The following is a 23,552-nucleotide window of genomic DNA, read 5'->3' as shown; positions in this document are numbered from 1 at the left end:
AAATAGGCAACACCTTCCATCCATCTTGGTGTCCTGGAAGGGTCAATGTGGTTTGGTGCTGTTACATTTATAAATTTGAATTGTTTTAACCTTGTGTGTGTGTGGGGATCACACACACACTTTGGTTGAAAAAATATATTTTTTTACATATTTCTTAAAAATGTAACTATGTCCTGACAGTAAAAAATAAGACAGACTATCTGAAAAAATGAAGCACCTCTGACTCCTCTCAGTGGTCTTCTGCCATTTGCATTAATACACCCCTCCCAGTCAGAAACAACCAATCAGAGCCAGGAGGTGTGTCTTAGTGGTGTCAATCATGCTTGTGTTCGCACTGCTCATTAACTTATTCGTGAAAACAATAAATTCCAATTAATAATGTTGGTAAACTCCAAAAACCTGCTGTGTTGTTGGGATGCTTACTTTATAACTATTTTCTGTTTGTTCCATAAGAGCATCAATAAATAAAAAAATATGATTAAACACAGTTTCTGTGGTGTTTAGTGATTAAAATCACACTCCTATATGTAAGTGTCCTGAAGAAGCCTGTTTTAAGAACAGTGTTTGTGGTACTATGATTGCTGTGCAGTCACATCCACACAGTTACCTGAGAAACCCTGAAAAGACACTAGAAACAGTTTTTTATCATCAGTTTTATTATGATCACAAAAGCACCTCCACTTAACGTGATAAAATTTTCAGTCCCTATCGCCCACCCCTTCCTTAATTTGTAGACACCCTGGTTGAAAGCTTCAGGAACCTGCTGTTTCTCACACTTTGTAGGACAACTGTAGGAAGTAAATGAAAGGCCCACTGGACTCTCAGGACCAGATATATGAATTAGACTGTTTTATGGTGTGTGTTTGTGCGTGTTTGTCATTCAGTGACTAAGGTTGAGGAACAGTCGTAACCAACTGCTCCATAATCAGGGGATAGCTTGCTGGATGCTTCTATCCCTCCTGTTTTTCTGGAGGAACAGTTTGTGTCGAGTACTTTAGTTTTGGTGGGAAACCCTGAGGGACAAGCAGACTCACTGTGCATCAGGAGAGCCTATATTTGAAAGCTGGATGGATTCATACAATCTCATGAATCAATCTACTTGACCCATCTAAGTCTAGGCCAGTCTGTACCTGGCCAGTTCTCAGCACCTGTAAGCAAGATGTGTGCAGAAGGTAAACTGTTGATGCTGCTCTGTCAATGTCTGTGGAACATCTACACCAGGGGTGTCAAACTCCAGTCCTCGAGGGCCAGTGTCCTGCAACTTTTAAATGTGTCCTTGGTCCAACTCACCTGAATTAAATGGCTGCAATTCCTCCTCAGCATGCAGTCTAGTTCTCCAGAGTCCTGCTGATGACCTAATTATTTGATTCAGCTGTGTTGAAGCAGAGGACCATCTAAAAGTTGCAAGTTACTGGCCCTCGAGGACTGGAGTTTGACACCTGTGTTCGACACTCTGTTGCCATGAAGCTTGTGTTGTAATAATCAGGCTGAAAATTACAAAACCGAAATACCTGGTTAATGTCAGTTAGGTCTGGACCCTGAAGTCACAGTCATTCACTACAAGTGTTGAGAAACAGAAAGATGCAGATGGTTTTTACCAGCAGTTTACATGAGGTTAGTTTGGTTGAACCACAGAACAATTGGCCTCTGTTCTCATGGTGTGACTTATCAAGGGAAATTCCTACTTGGAAAATGTTATTATGCACACTGTTCATGTTGTTGCTTGTCTTAGGTTCCCATAGGGGCGGTTTTATTTGCACCTTCTGTTTGACATCACCTAACCTCCGTTGTCCTTATTTTCTTTTTTGTTCAAACTCAGCCTTTGACTGTGATGGCTGCTTGGGTTTAAATGATGAAGCTGCCTTAGGAAAAAAATTAGCTTGTTTTAAAGTCAAAGAAATAAACTTATTGGGAAAAGTGGAATGCATAAAATAAACCTAATAAAATTGAAGAGATTCATGTTGCGTTATGTATTGCACTATGTGTGCCTTACATGTAAAATTATGTTTTATGGTATACCGGTGTGTGTATGTATGTATATATATCTGTCGGATGGCTTAAATTGAAACTTCCTAGAGATGCACTGATCCGTCAGCCAGAGACTGAATTCAGACAGTTTTGCCCCGATTGGCTTGGATCAGTAAATTCTGTATAAAAAATATATTTTAAAACTAAAAGCGCTCACCATCTTTGGTCCATAAACCTAACAATCAAAAGCATGTACCTGGATGCATTTTCTTTCCTTCTAATAAAAATCTGAATGCCCTTCTTTGTTTTTGTTGCCTTGTTTTGCAGGTTCAATTACAGGTCAACTCACCATCTGACCACCAATGGCTTCTATGAGTTCCTCAACTGGTTTGATGAAAGAGCCTGGTACCCTCTGGGTAGGATAGTCGGGGGCACGGTAGGTGTTACTTCTAGTGTCCTAAATACGTTGCAGGGCTGCTCCATTTTTATTCTCTTTTCTCAGATGTCCAAATATTTCTCCATGCTATCATAATATGCTAATTGGGTTGAGCTAAGCAGCTACATGGATATAAGCAGAGCTCTGTAAGCTGGATATTAGCAGCAGTTAAATCTGTGTCAGTTTACTGCAGTTAGCTGACAGATAACTTCACTTCTACATTTGTTTCATCAAAGGCAGGAGGAGAGCAAGAAGACATGGTAAAACGATCTATATCTAATGGTACTTTTAATATTAGATTAATGGATATTCCACAGTGTTAGCATCAAAGTGGGCAAGGAGTGGACAAACATGCATCAGTCAGAACTTTATGGCAGACTTCCATTCTACATTTTCTTTTTAAACCTTAGAGCTGCTCATATGGATTTTAGCTCATTGTGTTCTCTTGAAGAACTCAACTCAACAGCATTGGATTTTTTTCCCCCCAGCTCTTTATTGCTTGCATTAGGAACGAAGGCATATTTAATAGAGAGGGGTCTCAGAATCAGCTTTATTGCCAAGGAATTTGACTCTGGTACACTTTGCTCTCAGTAATAAAGAATATCTTGTTAAATGAACATATATACACAATTGACTTTACCATGCCTTTACATGGTCTTGAAAAGTCCAAAAAAGTATGGAATTTGCTTTCATCATTTCTGAGATGTGAATAAGTAAGAAAAAAAAGAAAATAGAGTATGGAATAACATTTGAGTTTTCAGATTTTATTTCTTATTCTGAATAGATTCCAGAATAAGAAATTAGGAAAAGGATTAACAGGGTTTATCTGAAAGATAGAAACATATTCATCAGTTTGGTTTTGCAGGGTGCATAGATAGTTTCCCCCCTAAATTAGTTTTATTCTATTTTCCCATTTCTTTAAGATATAATTACATTTATTTAAAAATAATAAAGTAAAAATAATTAATTTAGGTAAAAAAAAAAATGGATTCCTGGTATAGGAGTTGGTGAGTAAGACAGCAGAGTGATAAACACTCATTATTTATTAATTTTTTTAATTAAGAGTAACCAGACAGGAAATGGCCAGAAAGAGAAGAGGGGAACACATGGAGACAAAGTCCTAAGATGGAGAATCCAACCCGGGACACTAGAGTTCAGGGCTAATGGCCTCTATCCCTACGACCCTTTGAAACCGGATTTTATTTTATTTTACAAGGACAACAGGGTTACATTGCTGACATTTTAGGATATCTTTAGGATTGTATATGAGGGTGTTATTTCTGCCGTCTCGGTGTGTTTTCCTTAGGTGTAGGGTTTACATTCTCTCACTCGGAGGTTTCCAAAAATCCAACATTTCCAAATTCAGTATCTGGATGATAAAACAGGTCAACTTAGCTGTGCTCAGTCTTCCTTTTATCCGATGTCTCACTGCCGGTTTCAAAGTTACAGCCTGAATGAACAGCTGACATGCTTTTGTAGAATAGACAGTTTCCTTTGAAATGGCTCCATTTTTGCTATTTCTAACTTCACATTAAACGTCTCACAGAACATTTCAAACCTCGAGTCTTTTTCCCTCAGTAACAAGTCTCACACAAAGCCTGGTAGGGTCACCGCTACCTAACGGGGCTTAGGTATGGTGTGTTCACTGAACGGAGAATGGTTGTATTTTCTTGTTTTGGACCAGCCCTTCACCAGTCAGGGCCAATCCAGCTGAACTTGTCTGGTCACTAGCTGCTTTCTCTCTGCATCGCTATAACTGGAATCACTGAGAGAATGTTTGTGTTTTAATGATGAACTACGGTCTTGCCAAGTTGAACCTGATGACTTTTAACATTGTGTTCAGTCTGTGAAGATTAGCTTATTTGCCCATCACTGAACAGAATCTTCTCCTCCAGGTGTACCCGGGCCTCATGGTGACGGCTGGCCTCATCCACTATGTGCTGAACCTGCTGCACATTACCGTTCACATCCGGGACGTTTGTGTTTTCTTGGCCCCTGTGTTCAGTGGTCTGACCTCCATCTCCACCTTTCTCCTGACGAGAGAGCTGTGGAACCAGGGGGCGGCGCTACTGGCTGCCTGCTTCATCGCCATCGTTCCAGGCTACATTTCCCGCTCAGTGGCCGGCTCCTTCGACAACGAAGGCATCGCCATCTTTGCCCTACAGTTCACGTACTACCTCTGGGTACGCTGAGACACTGTTTGGTTCTCCTGTAGTCCTGTTCCACTCTTTGGTCTGTGTATTGTTAATGATTTTTCTGTCAGGACTGCTCTGACTGAGAAAGTCAGGAAGGTATTTATTAATATTGAACAACAAATGTCAAATTTCTCTTCTGATCTGAAAGTTCAATTAGAAATATTTTCTAACAACTTAAATTACATTTCCTCCTGACATGTTGACAGGAAGCTGGAGTTAGCACATTTCTAATCTATTAATAACTAATTATATATTAGGCTGCTATGAGGTTTACCTTCCAAGTCTTTTCACCTTCCTCATTTACTCTGTTTTCTCACTTAGTCTCACCGCCTCCATCATTCCAGTCAGCTGCAGCCTCTCCATTCTGAGTCCTTTAGTCAGGCCTTGTTAGCCTTGTTATGACCTCATTAGCAGCTGCAGGGGTAGACGTGTGCAGGACATGACGCCTTGCTTTGTATTGGTCATTAAAAAAAGGAGAAACATGATGAATAATTCAACCAGAGCCAACGTGATGGACGTGCTGTCCTAAAGCACAGAGTAGCTGAGCCTAATGGAAGCTTTTAATGTAGGTGTGTCTGTGTGTGTCTGTGTGTGTGTGTTGTTAATGCTCTCATTTGTAAACTGCAGGTAAAATCGGTCAAAACTGGATCTGTCTTCTGGGCCGTCGGCTGCTGCCTGTCCTACTTCTACATGGTAAGGGCTGACCCACAAACGTTTGTTTAAATTGGCGATCATTTATTTATTTTTTTTGCTGTTGTATGCATGGTGTTCCGATTTGGCGTTTCACATATATCTATCTTTAAATGGAAGAAAACATCTACAGTGTTTGGTCCACTCTGAACAGCATCCCTGTCCTTAATTAGGATAAGTGTCCCCAAGGCATGATGCTGCCACCACCATGTTTCACAGTAGAGATGGTGCATTCAGGCTGATGTGCGTTTTACATGTAGGTTAAAAATAATTGGTGCTCTCAGCTCTCTAGAGCACCTTCTTCTTGTGCCCTGCTTATATTGAAGCAAACTCCATATTGGACAGCAATTGCTGCTGTTCCATAAAGGCAAGATATGAGAAGGTAATAAGAGAAGAAGAGACAGTTTTCCTGTGGACTGATCGGATTTTTCTACCTGAGCTTTGGATCTATGCAGCTCCTCTAAAGTTACCATGATCCTCTTGGTTGCTTCTCTAATTATTGCACTCCTTGCCCTGGTGTCAGTTTTAGTGATTTTTACAGTTCCCAGAAACGGAACATGTATTGTGCTTTAAATATAACCCTAAAAGATGCATTTCTGTGCACTGTTGGAAAATATGTAGACTTGTAAGCATAAAGTATTATTGTTACGTATACGACTAGAGGGAGCGTGCCGCAGCGTAAAGTTGCTTGTTTGCCACACGAGAGAAGAAGTTTTTATCTCTAGGAATGACAAAAGAATAGTTAAAAACTAAAATGCTTAGAACATGGGATGTTAGATAAAAAGCTCACTGAAATTCAGTTTATTTCAGCCCAGGATAAGTATGAAGATGCTACAGTAGAAGATGACAAACATACGAGTTCTGTACCACTGATCTGGATGTTTAGTTTGGCTTCACATGAGAAAGAATCCTGAAGGAGCTTTAAAGAAAACTGCTTGTGATTCTGCATAAAATCGAAGCATCAATCAGATGCTTATTATTATTATTATTAGTGAAACTGAGCTGTTATTTTCAGGTGCAATGCCATTAGGATCAGGTGGAACAGCAAATACAGGTTCTGCTTGATTCTGTTGTGTTCTTTGAAAAACACATCAGAAGTTCATAATCACTGTTCCAGAAGTCTTGTTTTATGTTCATGCGTCCTTTTGAGGATAGGGGTACAAACAGCAATTTGAATGTAAGAGTCATAATGATTTGACTAACCATGTGTGGATGTGTTTCTGTCCCTTATTGTTGAATCATGAACACTGGTAAGTGAGGCCTAGAGAAGAAGATCTGGGATCTTCTGTGACCTCCTGGATGAGTTGTTGTTGCTCTATTGAGTAATTCAGTAGGCTGACCACTCTTGAGAAGGCTCACCGCTGTTCCATTTCTGAATAATGGCTCTCACTGTGTCTTACTGGAGTCCCAAAGCCTTAGAAATAACTTTGTAATCTATTCCAAACTGATCCACGTTTTCTAACCTTAAATTTCTTCAGATTGGGCAATGTTGTGTTGCTTTTTGAGAACTCTTGATATGCTTTGGGCATGGCGCTGGTGATGTAGGAGTTAAGCGTGCAACCGTATATAGACACTATTGTCCTCGATGTGACCGTCCCGGGTTCGAGTCCCGGACCCGACGACCTTTGCCGAATGTCTTCCCCTCTCTCTGCCCCTCTTTCCTGTCTGCCTACTGTTGAAAAATGAAAAATAAAGGCCTCTAGTGGTGAAAAACATATCTTTAAAAAGTCTTAATATCCTTTGTTGCCAGGTTCCTTTAAGTGATTTCTGGATTTTCAAATAATTAACCACAAAATGGTTAATCACAGCCAATTAATTATTTAACAAGAGGGGTTGTTACTTTTTTCCCTCTAATAAAAAAAAATCATTCAGTAACTGTTTTTATTTGTATGTAGGTCTTCTTTCTGATATTAAAATGCATATGAACTGAAACATTTAAAGGGGAAATACTTTTTTTACAGCGCTGTATCCAGTTTTAACTTCTAGGTCCTGGTTTTCTTTCTCCAGTTCTTCTAATGTCTAAATGCTGTTTGGAAAACTGCTGTTTATCATGAGTATCTCAGACTGTGCTCCAAAGACATGAATTTGTTGTGTGTGTGGCAGGTGTCAGCATGGGGCGGATACGTGTTCATCATCAACCTTATTCCTCTTCATGTGTTCGTCCTGTTGCTGATGCAGCGTTTCAGTAAAAGAGTCTACATCGGTAAGAGGAATGAATCCTTTGTGTTTACACATAAAATGATCATTTGGGGGGCAAGCGCTGCATGCACAGAAATTCAAGTATCATACAAATATTAAAGGGTGAGTAATGGTATATTCAGTGGATTGCTTCCTCTACTGTTGGGCGAACCCAAAGATGGATAATTTTCCAGGGTTTTTACAGTCTGGAAAAGTGTTAAATTTGATAGAAATATTCTCCAGGTCTGGATAAATATAGAAGAAGAAAATAAGAAATTGTAAAAATGTTTTTTTCCCCTGACTTTATACTGTACCATTTTATTCCCCTTCTTTCTTTCTTTCTTCCTTCCTTCCTTTCTTCCTTCCTTCCTTCCTTCCTTCACTTATGAAGCGTTTCATTTTTATTCTATTATATAGGTCGTAGACTGAAGATTACTGAAAATAAATATTTTATTAAAGCCTTGGCTAATTTACTTCATTAAATGTCACTCGATTAACAAACTCTGTATATCCTGATAGTCTAAACTTATGCAGAACATGTCTTTGTTTTTATCTAATATGGTTCGTACTTCCTTCTGTCAACCTCTAAAAATATATATATATTTTTTTACATGAAACGTACTCGTACCAAAATATATGAACCTACTAAAAATAAATTGGTTGTATTTTAATGTGCTACATCACCAACAGGTAAGGTCTGTATGTCCAAATCATTTATATTGTTAGAAAGGACAAAAACCAACAGTTCCTCTGTTGATGTCAGTAACCGGAAGTCTTTTCTACCTAAGTCTAGTGGTACATTTAGTGAGATAGGCTCATTCTTTTTAAGAAGTCATGTAGTGTGTGTGTGTGTGTCACAGGTTTGGTTTCTGCATCAAGTAATCCCAGACCAGAAACAAATGTCATAATTCAACAGAATGAAAACATCATACTGATTCACTGATTCAAAAGTTTCCACACTGCTGTCAGTCAAGTCAGTGCAGACTAGATTTGCCATGAGGTTTTGTTTTGTCCTTTAAACTGTTATTGCACCCAGGTTTTAAAGTACCACACACCTTAACATTTATGGCCTTAGGTAAATGTGGAAGTGGTCATTTTTCAGGGACATTTTCCAAGTAATGAAACTCCCAGAACTTGCCGATCTTATAAATCCTCATTGGCAAATATGCTGCCTAACATGTGCACAGTGCAGTCATACTGCAGCCTAAAGGCACTATTGTCCTTGGTGTCCTATCAACAGTTCAGTTTACAGCAGTCTTTGCAGATCCACTGCTTATACTTACTGTACAGAAAGTACTCCATTGTGCTTTTGAAAAGGTTTCTGGTCTAACTATTGTAGAGTTTTGTGTAGTGGTCAGTCTGAGTTCAGCTGAAGGATCCAACTTTGTTTCATTCTGAGTATTTTAACCAGAGAGATTTATTCAGAGATCTTTTCTTCAAGTTCAGTTCCAGTTTTCTGTCCTAGATGAGCATGTTTAAAATGGTTTTCAGCAGCTTTGTAATTTTGTTGTGAAGGTTGATGGTGTTTGTACAGTCCCTCTTCATCATAAGTTGGGCCCCAGGGGGACGATGGGGGACTGGCGCCACAGAGCCAGTGGGAATTACCGCCTTGACTAGACGGATTCTGTGTGAATTGGGGGTAACCTCCTGACCTACAGCTGTTAAGTCAGACTGAGGTCTGTTGATGAAGCTTCAGCTACAAGACAGATTATATTCTAGGTCCATGCAAGGTTCCATGGTTGCAAAAAAAGCCCAAACCTTCACCCCTGTGCTTGACGGCTTGAAAAGGCTGCTGATATGGTGGTTGGTGTTGCAGAAACATTGCACTGGGCATTATAGTCAAACTTCTCTTACTTTGTTCCGTCTGCCCAAGAAATTGTTCCAGGACTCATGTGGGTTTTTTGTCATTTCCTTCAACATTTTACCGTCTGACCTTGGGGTGAAATGAATGAAGTGGTTTATTTTAACTCATTATTGTCACTATGTAAACACCTGTATGCTCCAGGGCAGAAATATGCCAAAACACCTACTTTTATAGAGGTAGTCAAGTAAGACCATCTCCAGTGTGATGATGATCAGTAAGCCATGTTCATTTGATCAGCAGCACCTGGCTACAGTTTATGTATTAAATCCTATGAAAGATTGATCTAATTTTAATACCTGATAATGACCAATATATAGTTCACTTTTGTTTACTGTGGTTGTATCTGTACTGGTGCTTTAACCTTGATCCTGTCTTTCTTTCTGCAGCGTACAGCACCTTCTACATCTTAGGTCTGATCTTGTCGATGCAGATCCCCTTCGTGGGCTTTCAGCCAATCAGAACAAGTGAACATATGGCAGCAGCAGGTAAGTGAACAGTCATAGCGAGTGACAGAGAAAGTTGTATTTAAAGCTGCTGATATCGTCTGTTCTTTTAATCTTAATCTAAACACAACTTCTTAATTTCTTTGGACATTTTTAGAACTTTCAGTTAAGATTACATCACAGTTTGTGTGTCAGCCAATGAAGAACAGATATTTTCTAAAATAGCTTTACCAAATTACTAGATTAATTTGATGTAATCATCTCCTCTGTCCTTTCCGTCATTTGCTTTTTACTAAAAGAATATCTACCTTTTTATATTGTGGAATTTAGAAATGACTTGTTGTGGAAACAATATATTGTCCAAAGAACTGTTACGATAAGAAATCAATCACTGAGGTTTTATTCTCGTACAAGACGAGAACAAAATCATCCACCAGTGTATCAGAGCTGCTCTGCCCTCACAGAGCTAGCGAAGCCCTGGCATCCTCACGGAGGACAGAGGGGAGTAGTAATATGGGTGAGAATGGGCCGTGCCGTTTCTCCCCACAGCTGCAAACGTAACCCCAGCCTGACCTTCTCAGGAGAGGCAAAGAGGAGCCAGCCTCGCCCAGAGTTCATAGGCATAATGATATAAGACAACACAAACTCTAGGTTCATGGTAGTAAGAGTATGAAAAACAAGGTCCAAATCCATGAGCTTCTAGTGGTAGTACCATGTTGCATTACACTTGATAATTCAGTTTTTTTTAATGTTTTGCTCTGTTTCTCTGCAGGTGTGTTTGTTCTGCTGCAGGTCTACGCCTTCCTGCAGTATCTGAAGGACAGACTGACCAAGCAGGAGTTCCAGACGCTGTTCTTCCTGGGCGTCTCTCTGGCTGCTGGGGTGGTTTTCCTCTCTGTCATCTACCTAACATACACAGGTTGGTTGTCCGTTGCCTTGTTCAGCAACAGAAACAAAATTGGTGACTTTTAGCCCACCTGATTCACAGCATGTGATTCTTTAGTCTCTTTCAAAACTAATTTCTGTCATGATCCAACAAAGATATTCCAAATTGAGGCAGCGCTATCCCACCCAGCTGAGTGAACTAAAAACAAGCCTACAATGCATAACAGCAGGATGTGTTGTTTGGCTTTGACATCATAACTACACATATAATCTGAACTGTAGGTCTCCTTGGACTTCTAATGGTGGACAAACTGTAACGATCCAGAGGTCAACCAAGAAAAAGCTTACATTTTAAAATATATATTTCACCTTCTTTATCTTGACTTCTGAGTCAATTTTACGCTTGTACAAAAAAACGTAATCTCATGAAAAAGTTCAAAATATTTTGTCACTCATTTCATAAAGTGAAACTCGACTATTAAATAGATTCATTACACATCACTTCCTTGACCTGCTAAGCCGACTTGTCCCTATAATAAGTCAGCCAATGCTGACCTTGCTTGACGAGTCAGTGTAACAGAGGCAGACTGACTTCTACCCTCCTTGCAGCATCGGTTTGTTCACAAACACATGGAGATGGCAAGAAGGCACCTGAAAGGGGCTCTTTGAGGTCATCCTGAAAGTCAAAGATTAAGCGCCTGCTGTTTTGTTTAGTTTGGATGATGTAGCTAATTGTCTGACTAAAGCTAATACACAGCCGACGGAGCATGTAAGTCCACTCCTGTTCATGCTGCAAAGCCGTGCTGTGAAGGGAACAACTCTGGAATTAGTGAGCAAAGGTTGTTGTGATAGCAATTACCATGATGGGGCTTTTACCCTGTCAGCGATAATAGGTCTGCTTTTACAACTGGTTTAAAACGGGGAGCTCAGCCAGGCAAAACAACAGGCTCACCATTCAGTCCGTGTTAGCACCTCAGTAACAACAGAACGAGTGGAATAATCTGCCAGGCTGTCTCACTTCTTGGTGCTTTCTGTTCCACGTGGAGCTGTTTGATTTGTTCCGATACTAAACATATTTATGCTGATAGCATAAATATGAGGTCGGCCATTTACAGAAATAAAACCCAAATATGATGCTTTGTTTTTTTCCCGTTTTAAGACCTGTTGCTGCTGAATCTAATATAAAATCTGATGTGTTAAAATTCACTCTTTGCTTCACTAAATGTATTCTTTATAAATCGTCTAATTAGGACCCGCAAGTAATCAAAACCATTGTTCCAGAGTCACGCAGTACCAAAGCTGTTTGTTCTGCTGTTGTTACAGAACTCAAATAATTAGCAGCTGTTTCTGTTCGGCTACTCGGTCAGTGGTGGTGGTTCTGTAGAGGAGTCGGAACAAAGGGAGGGTCCACTCCAGCACTGCTTCATTACAACATGTTACGGTTTAGTCAGTACCTGCCCCCACTGAACATTTATGGACTGGTAGTCAGACATCCTGACAATCAGACGTCTTTGATTTACTAACTATGAAGTTTTATATTTATAGGACGTCCTCCAACTAGTTTTCTTCGTTCCTGAAACAGCCCAACTTCCACATTATAAGAAGCTCTAACCTGCTCTAGTGTCGGTGGGAGCTTTTATGTGAGACCAACAAGATGCTACATGCAGTAGAATAGCCGTTGATGATTAGAACCAGCCATGCAGTAACTTCTCAAATCTAGTACATCAGTACACAGTCAGTATGAGCTGGCTCTATAACTGAGCTGAGTGTCTGTGTTCTCATTTTTCATCGAACTGATCACTGATGACATAATATTTAGAAGTTCAGTTTATGCAGGAGGACCATTGCAGACCAATCACCTAGAGTTATATTCCATTAAAGTTCATTGTGTCTGTACAAAATAGTGTCAGTGTAGTGCACTGTGCTGCTATTAACATTACGGTGGGACATTGTTATATTAATCTGCATGAAACAATAAAAAATAAAAATAATTAAATAGAAAATAAAAACATAAATAAACTAAATGCTAATGTTTGTATTAATGTACATGCAAGAATGTCTAATATGTTTTTTTCATGTATAAAATGATTCACTGGGATAATTATCTGGACCACAGCCCAGTCAGAACCTATTAAATAAGGCTCAGGGGTTCTGATGTGATAGGGGTGTGTCAGGATTCAGCGGAGACTTCCTCCCGTTGGGTCCGATGCAGGCAGTCTGATTACAGGCAGCTGCTCTCTGCCTGCTCCCTCCTCCTGCAGACGCTGGTTCGTTAAAGGACAATAAATGTCCGAACCAAACACGTTGTTTCATGGTGGTTTTGTTCTGTGTGTTTTGGTGGAAATGTTTGTGTGTCTGAACAGCTGAATTTATGTGTGATGAGCTGGTTTAGGATGTTATTAAGTACAGCGCCCCCTACCTGCATGTATTCCAGAAAGCTGACATGGTGTCTTTTTTTCTTTTCCATCAGCCTTTCAGGCATGGTTTATTATCTGTAAATAGGAAAATTATATTTCGGTTCGACCCGCTTTGGCCATTGGGGTTCCATTGTAGTCGCTCTTTTTATTAACTTTTCCCTGTTCTGCCTCAGTGAAACCCTTCTCATTTCTCCTGGTCCCACAGCCAATCAGTGAACAGCAGTCTGTTCACGTCACATGTAGTCCCGACACAGCCCCGTTTGGACCTGCTCAGGAACGGACCGAAAAACTGGGTACCGATACGGAAAAAATAGTAATGGAAAAACCTCCTAAAGCGAACCGGGTCAAGTAGGGCCAAATCGAGCCAGTGGAAAAGGGGCCTAGGTGGTACATGACCTGTCCAAATCAGCTGCTGTTCCCCGAGGTTGCTTCAACTGGTCAATATAATAACAGGCTGATCACATTATGGTTGGGAAAGGGCCAAAATCATGGAAAACAACAGACATCAGCACTGGATCATGGAGGCAGTGGAGATTAGAAAGCGAGCCCACACAGCTAGGAATCGGGACGAAGGGCTTTCTAGCTTTCCTTCACCAGGAGTGACATCCTCCAGTGATGGAGCAGCCGGGGGTGGTGTCAGCCTGTCATTATATGGACAGGCTGACACTGATTTTGACACGTCACGTACCGCCGAATGACACCTCTAAAGATGGAAGTCTCCATAGAAACATGTCGTGTCTAATTAAAAAAAGAACCTAAAAGCTATATTATTGAAATGATGCGAGACGGAGTTTCCCTACACTGTGTGTTAATGTTGCTGTCTGTGAGCTCAGACATATTGTGTTCTTCACTCTCAGGGTACATAGCTCCATGGAGTGGTCGATTCTACTCCCTCTGGGATACCGGGTGAGTCCTCACAATTGATGCACTACAGTTAAAACATCTGACCTCAGTGCTGCTAATAATGACCTTCCCATCTGTATGATCACAAATTTATGGTCAAGTCTTACTGTAGGCGTAGGGGGAATAAATTATTTGAAAGCTTTTCATAGGCTACTGCTGATGTTTGTTCATGTTGTTCACAGTTATGCTAAGATCCACATTCCCATCATAGCCTCTGTGTCTGAGCATCAGCCCACCACCTGGGTCTCGTTCTTCTTCGATCTCCACATCCTCGTCTGCACCTTCCCCGCAGGCCTCTGGTTCTGCATCAGAAACATAAATGATGAGCGGGTCTTCGGTAAGTTGGAGTTAAAATGCTGCTTCTGAGCTGGAGGCATATTATTTGCAGCAGATGTTATGAGACTTTATCCTCGGAAGGTTCCTCTATTGAACTGTCGTCCTACAAGTATTTAAGCATTGTGAGTAATGAAACTTAACTTTTAAAGCTCATGTCGAGAAAAAACTGAGCCTAAAATTAGGTTTCTTCTATAGAAACAGGTCTCTCTTTAAAATGAGAATTTATTTCTTGATGAGCTTTATCCTACATTAAAAATAACTAAATAAAATGACCGCCTATAGTAAGAGGAAACATTTTGAAAAGTTGTTTGGTCACATTTAACAGTGTTGGTTGGAAACAGCAACGCTTAGATGCAGTTGGATTCAAAACCCTTTTATTAATCTCAAAGAGAAATGAAATGTTGTGACCCAAATTATCCAGAGTGATTGTAGATGGTGATGGCCGTGTGCAGGAAGAATCTCCTGTAGAGATCAGTGTTGCAGTGGATGCTGTAGAACAGTCTGATGAAGAGGACTCTCAGGATTTTCTTCATGTTTTGAAGAATCCATTGTACGATCACGTCCAGAGGGTCCAGAAAAGAATCTAGCCGTTTTGATCAGCTTATTGAGATGTTTTTAATTCGCTTGCTCTGATGCTGCTGACCCTACACATGATGTCAGAGGAATTTGCACTCTTCACAAAAGATTAATAGAGGTTCTGCAGCATTTTGCTACTAACACTGAAAGCTTTTTCCAGAAGCATTCTGTGCTGTCCCTTCTTTGCGTTTCGAGTCCAGTTTGTTTTCTAGGTACACATTGAGGTATTTCTACTCCTCCACCTCTTCTCAAACAGTGGAAGTAGTGCTTGACACATTCTTGTTTGTACTAAAATCTTCATGCATCTCCTTTGTTTTGTCAAGCTGGGCTTTGATTAACTTGGGGATTCCTTGGCTTCTTTGGAATGTGATGTAAAAGAAGACGGTTTAAGCTGATGCTGTGGTTTGTGGTTTGAAAGCCATTCGAAAGTCAACAGTTTTGGATTTAAGATGGTTTTGTCAGAACAAACTGAAACTCTGCGTAGAAGTAGGTCTGGTAGGTTTGAATCCTAACATCCTAACTCTCCTCTAACCTCATCCGTCTCCTTTCTCCAGTGGCCCTGTACGCCATCAGCGCAGTGTACTTTGCCGGCGTGATGGTGCGCTTGATGCTCACTCTGACTCCGGTGGTGTGCATGCTAGCAGCCGTGGCCTTCTCCAGCGTTTTCGAACACTATCTGGGGGATGATATGAAGAGACAGAGCCCACCTGCTGAGGACAGCAGCGACGAGGACGACAGGAAGAATGCAGGCAACCTTTACGATAAGGTGAAGGGCGTGTGGGATTGGGACAGAGTTAGTTGATCTGAAATTAACACAAATGTATGTAAGCCGACAAAGCACACCAAGGGTTTCTTTAAATTATTAAAGACTATGAAAGCAGAAATTTTACTGTTTTATGGAGTTAATATTTTTCTTTTTTAGCTGTTGAGTTTGCGGCACCAGGTTAAGGTTACCTGATCAGCTAATGGTAAATATAAAGAAAGCCACAAATGAAGGACATCAGTAATGTCATATAAATGATCAGATGCACTTAAAATGTATTATTATGAGGATTTTGGCTCAAAAGGTTTACTTTGTGTAGGAAGTCCACATTCTCAAACTAATTATACAATATCTGCAGTGTAGATTATTCCAGTTCAGCTTAAATCAGGTTCTGGAACTGGTCAAATGCAGTTTAGATTCCCTAAAACATCAAAGTAGCCTTTAAGCTTTTGGTTGGAATCTAAATCAGTTCCCAGATTCAACATCATTTGCACCCATGATGTATGAATAGATTTTCTTACAGTGCTTATACAATACAGGAGCTGCTCATCTCCTACACTGACGTTATTCAGTCTGTCCTGTGCTCATCCATCAGTGTGTTTGGCACATCCTCAGAACAGACAGGTCTAGACTACACTGAACAATTAGTATTGCTTCCTAGCATATTCAAGGAAAGTTGATTGATAGGAAAAAGTGCACCAGCAACGGGGAGAATCACAGTCTTGAGAAGATTGCCAAACAAAATCCATTGAAGAATTTGGGGGAGCCTCATGAGGAGTCGACGGAGGATGAGGTCAGCGCCTCAAGAGCCTTTATGCACAGAGAGGGTCATCAGGGCTGACCTGACTTCCCTCCATCCAGGTCTTGTACAGGTCTAGGGTCAGGACATTTTGCATATATGCAAAAGAATTATAATTTAAACATTTCCAAAAATGTTTATTTACCTTTTTCTTTTTCTGAAAAACAAACACAAAGAGTCGTTATTGAGAGCAAAGTGGAACTGAAGCCAAATTCCTTGTTTAAGTGCACAAACTTGCAGAATAAAGCTGATTCTGATATTTTGAACTGCAGAGGTGCTGTCTGCAACGTACAATAAAACCCAATGCATTTAATGATGCCTGATCCAGCATGAGGCGAAGCTCCTTTGAGAAACTCTGACACGATAAAACCTTAAGTTGTCTATTTTAGAGCGCTCTCATTGGTTACTTACCTGTTACCTGATAGACTACAAGCTCATTTCTGCTGCAGGTGTATCGGTGCTTCACTAACCTGTAGCAACTGCTCCCCCTGCAGGCTGGGAAGGTGAGAAAACACGTGTCGGAGCAGGAGAAGCCAGAAGAGGGCCTGGGACCCAACATTAAGTCCATAGTCACAATGCTGATGCTGATGCTGCTCATGATGTTCGCCGTCCACTGCACTTGGGTCACCAGCAATGCCTACTCCAGCCCCAGTGTGGTGCTGGCATCTTACAACCATGATGGGTGAGCTGTTCAAACAGAGTAGGGCAGGGGTTTTAAACTCCAGTCCTTGATTCCTGGTCTCCTAAACGGTTAGATGTGATTCTGCCTCAACACACCTAAATCAAATAAGTAGTTCAGTAGTAGAACTTTGTAGAACTTGAGTATGCTGAGGAGGCGTGTTGGACCAGGGACACAACCCTGGTGTGGGGGGTTTACGACAACTATAAGAATGTCAATAAATTACCACCTGCTGACAAAAATGAAGAGAACGTGCATGTTTACAACAAAGAATAACTGTCCGCATCAGGTCCCGTAACATCCTGGACGACTTCAGGGAGGCGTATTACTGGCTGAGGCAGAACACAGACGAGCATGCCAGAGTGATGTCATGGTGGGACTATGGCTACCAGATAGCAGGCATGGCTAACAGGACCACTCTGGTGGACAACAACACATGGAACAACAGCCACATAGCTCTGGTGAGAGCCTCTTCTGCAGCCTTCACTGCATCTTCCACACAGTTTTGTTCAAGGTGCAAATATTAAATAGTGCAGCAAATCTCCCACATGTTAACTTTATTAAAATACTAGAAGTACAACAAACAAGATTCCTAAATTTAATAGAACTGATATTATTTAGCAGTTTGTATTAATCATACTTTTTGTCCCGTTAGCAGGGTTGATTCATTCCTGCTGCTCAGCCTTACAACACCGTGTTCAGTAATACCTCTGTAATAAATGCAGAATGGAGGTTTCCCGTGTCTTGTTTGGAAATGTCTGAGTGTCCCTTGGAAAAGATGTGGTTCTGACAGGTGGAAGTGAGCTGGGGCAATACAGCCTCCTACCATCCCAGACCCAGAGTGCTTGCTGCTGATCCACTTTCTTATCAGTCACTCAAGCAATTAAAAAAATATCAGTAGACTCATAGGGTAACTGCTTAAGTCAAATAGGCCAAATTTAATATATATTATATTGATACTTTATTGATCCCCGAGGGGAAATTAGACCCTCTGCATTTAACCCATCCCTTATAGGGAGCAGTGGGCTGCCATTGTGCGGCGCCCGGGGAGCATTCTGGGGCTAAGGGTCTTGCTCAGGGACCCAGAGTGGCAATCTGTGGGATACAAACCCGGCCCCTTGTGTCCCCTCTGGAACACAAACCTCCTGCTCTAACCACTAGGCCACCACTCTTAGGCAATTGTGCTGTGGGGGTAACGGTATTATTTAGATTCATTACACACACACAAGGAAATATTTCAAGCTTTTTCTTGTCATTTTGATGACTATGGCATACAGAGAATGAAAACTCGAAAATCAGTGTCAGAAAATTGCAATATTGTATACAGAAAAAATAATTGGAACTCGTGGTGTCTTACTCTAATCGGCTTGCAAGGGCTTCCTGAGTCTCTAAATGGTCTCAGTCTGGGTCAGTAGGCTACAGTCATGACTGCTGACTGGAGAGATGGTCAGAAGACTGTTTTAACACCCTCCACAAGGAGGGTAAGCCATAAAAGCTCATTGCTAAAGAAGCTGATTGTTCAGAGGACTGTGTCCAAGCATATTCATGGAAAGTTGATTGGAAGGAAAAAGTGCACCAGCAACAGGGAGAATTGCAGTCTCGAGAAGATAGCCAAATAAAATCCATTCAAGAATTCGGGGGACCTTCAGAGGAGTCGACTGAGGATGAAGTCAGCGCCTGAAGAGCCTTTATGCACAGATGAATCCGACACATCGGCTAGAAATGTTGCATTCCTCGTGTCAAGCCACTGCTGAACCAGAGACGTCAGAAGCCTCTAAACTGGACTAAGGAGAAGAAGAACTGGACTGTTGCCCAGATGTCCAAAGTCCTGTTTTCAGATGAAAGTAAATTGTTCGTTTCATTTGGAAATCATGGTCCCAGACTCTGAAGGAATAGTGGAGATTTTGGAGAGTGGAGTCTAGTATGGAGTTTCCAGTCAGTGATGGATGGCTTTATAATACTTTTTATCATAAAGCAAATAATATAAAACAAAATGAGAGAGCACTTTTGTATGAACTGAATAAAACCATAAAATAGATGAAATATATCAGATTACTGCATTAAAATAAAGAGAACGATGTTCATATGAGTTCAGTGTTTTACCAGCTAGAGGTTGACGTTTGTGCAGCAATATGTTTGCCATATTGGGTCCGAAGTACCTCAGTGAGATTCAGTATTAAATGTGTGTCACCTGTTAACCTGTTAAAAAAGAATCAGAATATTTTAGTATTTTATGAACATGTGAAACTATATTGCTTTTATATCCATGTCCTAAGTTTGTGGTGCAGTCTTATGACACTTGATGCAATAGACTTTGTGTTGATTCTTCCGCCACCAACCACACAACATGGCCGAAAGGTTTTGTACTGCCCATCCTTCAGCTGAATGAACTTTACATCTGAGCCTGATTGTGCTCATCCAGGTCGGCAAAGCAATGTCCTCCAATGAGACTGCAGCCTATGACATCATGAGGTCTCTGGACGTTGACTATGTCCTGATCATCTTCGGTGGGGTGATCGGCTACTCTGGGGACGACATCAATAAGTTCCTCTGGATGGTGCGCATTGCAGAGGGGGAACACCCTAAGGACATCAGGGTAAGCTGAACCAACCAACCAACCCCCCCCAGAGCCTCTGGTATCATGAGCTTTAGCATCATGGATCGTTTTCTTGATCTTTGGTCTCTTCGTCTCCCCTATTAATGCAGGAAAGTGACTACTTTACCCCTCAGGGAGAATTCAGAGTGGACAAAGCCGGCTCCCCCACCTTGCTTAACTGCCTTATGTACAAGATGTCCTACTACCGCTTTGGAGAAATGCAGGTACTTTTTATCCAGAAGATCCTCCATAATACTTCAGTGTTTTTCAACCATAACAAATGACATGAAATCAGAAAACAATTTGTTTTCCCATGTCTGCTAAAAGTTGGATTTCCGAACACCTCCTGGCTTTGACCGGACTCGGAATGCTGAGATCGGCAACAAGGACATAAAGCTGAAGCACCTAGAGGAAGCCTTCACTTCAGAGCACTGGTTGGTCAGGATATACAAGGTGAAAAAGCTGGAGAACAGGGACCGTGTGGAGGCCAAGCTGCGGAGCACTGACATCCTAAGGCAGAAGTACACCTCGAAAAAGGTGAGCTGATGATCCATCCCAGCCACTCAGTATGTTTTAAGCAAGTTAGGTTAAAGGTTACATGTCAATACATGTAGACTGGTGGGCTTGACAAGATGACCATTAGTCGAACAAGCAGCCAAAAGATCCCAGTTGATGTGTTCTCTGGCAAACTGGATCCTCTTCAGCATGTCTTTTTTTTGTTTAACCATGGGACTTTGGGGGGCTTCACTCAGGTGTTTTCTAATTGTTGCGGTACTCATCATTACCTTAAGACCTTCTTTAATCACCCTGCAGCCAATCATTGGATGAGTCTTTGTCATTCTGGCTATTCTTTGATCCATTCCAGTGGTAATCTTTCATTTCCTTCCACGTCTCTCTAGTTTTGCTTTCCATTTTAAAGTAATGTAGATCCTTTTAGCTGAGCAGCCAATTATTTTCTGCACTTCTTTATACGTTTTCCCGTCTGCAGTCAATGTCCTAATCAAAGTACGCTGGTCTTCGGAACAACGCCTGGAACGACCCATTTTTGTAAGGTTTTCAGAGAGAAATGCATGAACATGTGCTGGAGTCATCCTTCAATGAGGTCCACCTGATGGACACGTGTTTCTTCATATAATGAATGAACTGAGGAATTAAACTGTAATGATGTTGAACACGCCTCTTTCAATCAATTAATCAGTTGCACAGACTCAGACATGAATGTTGGTTTTCTATGACTCTACTAAACCTACTGGTAAATTATTTACCATGTGGTGATATGGTTTCTACCAGAAACAGTGATTGATCTGGTTAGTGTAGTTGGACCGCTGGTGATCTGAACACAATTCTACTTCTACAGAGAACTGACGCAGGAGGGCTAGATATAAATGCTTCGCTACTTCAGAAACTACAAATCATCCGTCCAACTCCGACACATAATCTCCCGCTAAAATGCTGTACATTTGTGGTTGCAGCGTAATAAAATGTGAAAGAACATAGCAAGTGAAACTGATACAATACATTCCAATCTCAATTTGTCATGTCTTCCTATCTTCAGACAGCCAAGAGGAAGCGGGGGTTCATCAAGAACAAGCTGTCCTTGAAGAAGGGCAAGAAAGTGACCAAGAAGTCTTTATAAGAAGTTCACCACAAACAGATGCAGACTGTGAGCAGGAAATAAAATTTTACACTCAGAACTTTCAGCAGAAACACACAGCAGGAGTAAAGATGCAGCAAATCACAATGAACGAGGTTCTCCAGACCATCACAGTCCTGAAGGTTCAGGCTGGAAACTGAACTTTCCAGGGATGATGCTCGACTGATCCATGAGCCAACCAGAGAGGTGGATGGGAGGAGAAATGGGAGAGATGGAAATCGTGAGGTGTCAGACCCCCCTACAACACACACATAGAAACGAAACTATGACCTTTGACTTTTCCTTATGTATCTATACTGGGACACTAGAGCAAAACATTTACTGTTCTACTTTCAGGAACTCATCACCCATCTGATCACAGGTCTCTCAGCCTGAGGTTGCTTTATCTGACCTTATTTCACCTAAATCCCCACAGTCTGTCTGATCTTCAACCATTTACTGCCTCTTTGGAGGTCTTGATTCTAACATTAAACTGCTTTACTCTTCAAATTCAATTCTAAACCAAAGCATACCACAGGATCAGTTCCAGGAGATTCCCGTTGGCTTTAGCTCAGTGGTTTACCCAGGAAACAGATCAGAGATGGGAAAGGCAGAATCATTCAGAAACCACAGCTATTTCAGTGTTGAGCTCCTTAACTGGTACTTGGTTGCTGATAGTTCATGCAGATGAGTGTCAGAGAAATCATCTAAAAGTAGTTTGAAGCGTCCACAGAAGCATCAATGAACAGCTGGTGGTCCTCACGCCCCGTCTTCAGCGGATCCAGCATCTAAAGAAAGTTCCACTAAACAGTGGGTCTGTCTGCCTCCGGTTCAGACCGGTCATACAAGTTTGTGCTTCCACAGCCTCAGAAACATTACTGTCCTTTTAGTCGGCCCAAGTCACAGAGTTCCACACAAACTTCCCTTCAAGGTCACTTCCTGGATTCAGTTCCTGTAAATTGCTGTAAAACACGTTCATCTTGTGGGAGCTGACTTTAAATCTGCTGTGAGGTTTTGCCAGAACACATACAAGTCCAGCTGGACAGAACAGCATAGGCCTTAACAGAATACTGATAAAACGTTGTAGGATGTTTCTGAGCTGCACTGTCTGGTGTATTTATTATGGATGCCGAACGCTGCAGAGACTAAAGCAAGAGTAGCGTCCCGTCCTCAAAATGCAAGCTTTTTATCTGGGTTTCATTTTCAAAGAGAAAAGTTCTTCCATCAATTGTAATGATCTGGATGCAGGTGTGGGAATTAAACATGCCTTTTTGAATAAAGAGGTTGAAATAAATCGTTTTCTTTAATGCCTCCCTCCCAACCACACATGTACAACCAGAATACTGTCTGATTTAAAAAAAAAAAATTTATGTCAATAAAAAGAAATGTTACATTTTCACAAAGACATCTAAACCAACACTAAACACACTGCATTGACCAGAATGCATTGTATCTACATGAACTGGTGCAGCTCCTTGTAGAAGCCAGAATACATTCAGAATCTGACTGAATGGAAAAATGTACGTCAACCAGAGGTTTCATATGGGAAGATGACCTTTAAGGAGGAAAACGATGTTCCACACATGACTGCAATGAAACTAAACATCTGTCACAGTGCTGCACATGGAGCTCATTGGAGTGGTGCAGCTAACCCCGGTGGACAGAAACGCTGCTTCTGTCAAATACCTCTTAGAAGGTGCATGAAAAGGAGAGAAAACCGAGGCTGACTGACTCGGCTGGAGGAAACGAGCAGCTCGAGGATCCCTGGGACACTTAACGTTTTTTATGACTGCCACAGAAAAATGAACCAATAAACTTTATTTAGAAATGCAAAGGTTTGTTTTGCAAATTTCTGGGGGGTTGGGTTCAAAAAGTACTTTCCACATTGATTCTGATTGTTTTCAGTGTTATTTACTGCTAAAGAAATGTCGACAGAAGAATGCCATTAGCTTTAGTTCTAACATGAATAATAAATTGAATACAGTTTTAACCTCTTCAAAACCAGTTTTTAGAAAAAAAATCCCCCCCCATATTAAATTAGCGATCACTTTACAGAAATATGTTTCATTTTCACTCCCGAAAGACAAAAAAAAAAACCTGACTAGCTGTTTGTAGGAACTTCCTGCCCACTAACATGTTTAGGTCATGTGTTTGCACATTGCACATGCAATGACCCGTAATATTAATCAGA

At 41.1% G+C, this 23,552-nt stretch overlaps 1 protein-coding gene across 3 annotated transcripts in view; it reads left to right on the top strand.

The window, feature by feature from the left end:
- The window catches only part of LOC124865264 (dolichyl-diphosphooligosaccharide--protein glycosyltransferase subunit STT3B-like), a 42,057-nt gene extending 19,402 nt beyond the window's left edge, over positions 1 to 22,655 (top strand). The window contains exons 2-16 of one of the 3 annotated variants that reach the window (XM_047360221.1): positions 2,296 to 2,404; positions 4,300 to 4,587; positions 5,227 to 5,292; positions 7,393 to 7,492; positions 9,718 to 9,816; positions 10,547 to 10,693; positions 13,934 to 13,982; positions 14,162 to 14,316; positions 15,446 to 15,657; positions 16,948 to 17,135; positions 17,422 to 17,593; positions 19,555 to 19,728; positions 19,839 to 19,952; positions 20,056 to 20,265; positions 21,284 to 22,655. In XM_047360221.1, the coding sequence (XP_047216177.1) occupies positions 2,296 to 2,404; positions 4,300 to 4,587; positions 5,227 to 5,292; positions 7,393 to 7,492; positions 9,718 to 9,816; positions 10,547 to 10,693; positions 13,934 to 13,982; positions 14,162 to 14,316; positions 15,446 to 15,657; positions 16,948 to 17,135; positions 17,422 to 17,593; positions 19,555 to 19,728; positions 19,839 to 19,952; positions 20,056 to 20,265; positions 21,284 to 21,364 (2,164 nt within the window). In that variant the 3' untranslated portion in view covers positions 21,365 to 22,655. Of the gene's footprint in view, positions 1 to 2,295; positions 2,405 to 4,299; positions 4,588 to 5,226; positions 5,293 to 7,392; positions 7,493 to 9,717; positions 9,817 to 10,546; positions 10,694 to 13,933; positions 13,983 to 14,161; positions 14,317 to 15,445; positions 15,658 to 16,947; positions 17,136 to 17,421; positions 17,647 to 17,790; positions 17,864 to 19,554; positions 19,729 to 19,838; positions 19,953 to 20,055; positions 20,266 to 21,283 lie in introns of those variants that run through there. The other 2 variants (XM_047360224.1, XM_047360223.1) reach the window with 2 other exon arrangements.
- The last annotated feature ends 897 nt before the right edge of the window (positions 22,656 to 23,552 follow it).

Source organism: Girardinichthys multiradiatus, chromosome 3 (genome assembly GCF_021462225.1).
Source record: "Girardinichthys multiradiatus isolate DD_20200921_A chromosome 3, DD_fGirMul_XY1, whole genome shotgun sequence".
NCBI lineage: Eukaryota > Metazoa > Chordata > Actinopteri > Cyprinodontiformes > Goodeidae > Girardinichthys > Girardinichthys multiradiatus.
Note: the sequence above shows the minus strand (reverse complement) of the source record. Positions and strands in the feature narration are given on the sequence as shown.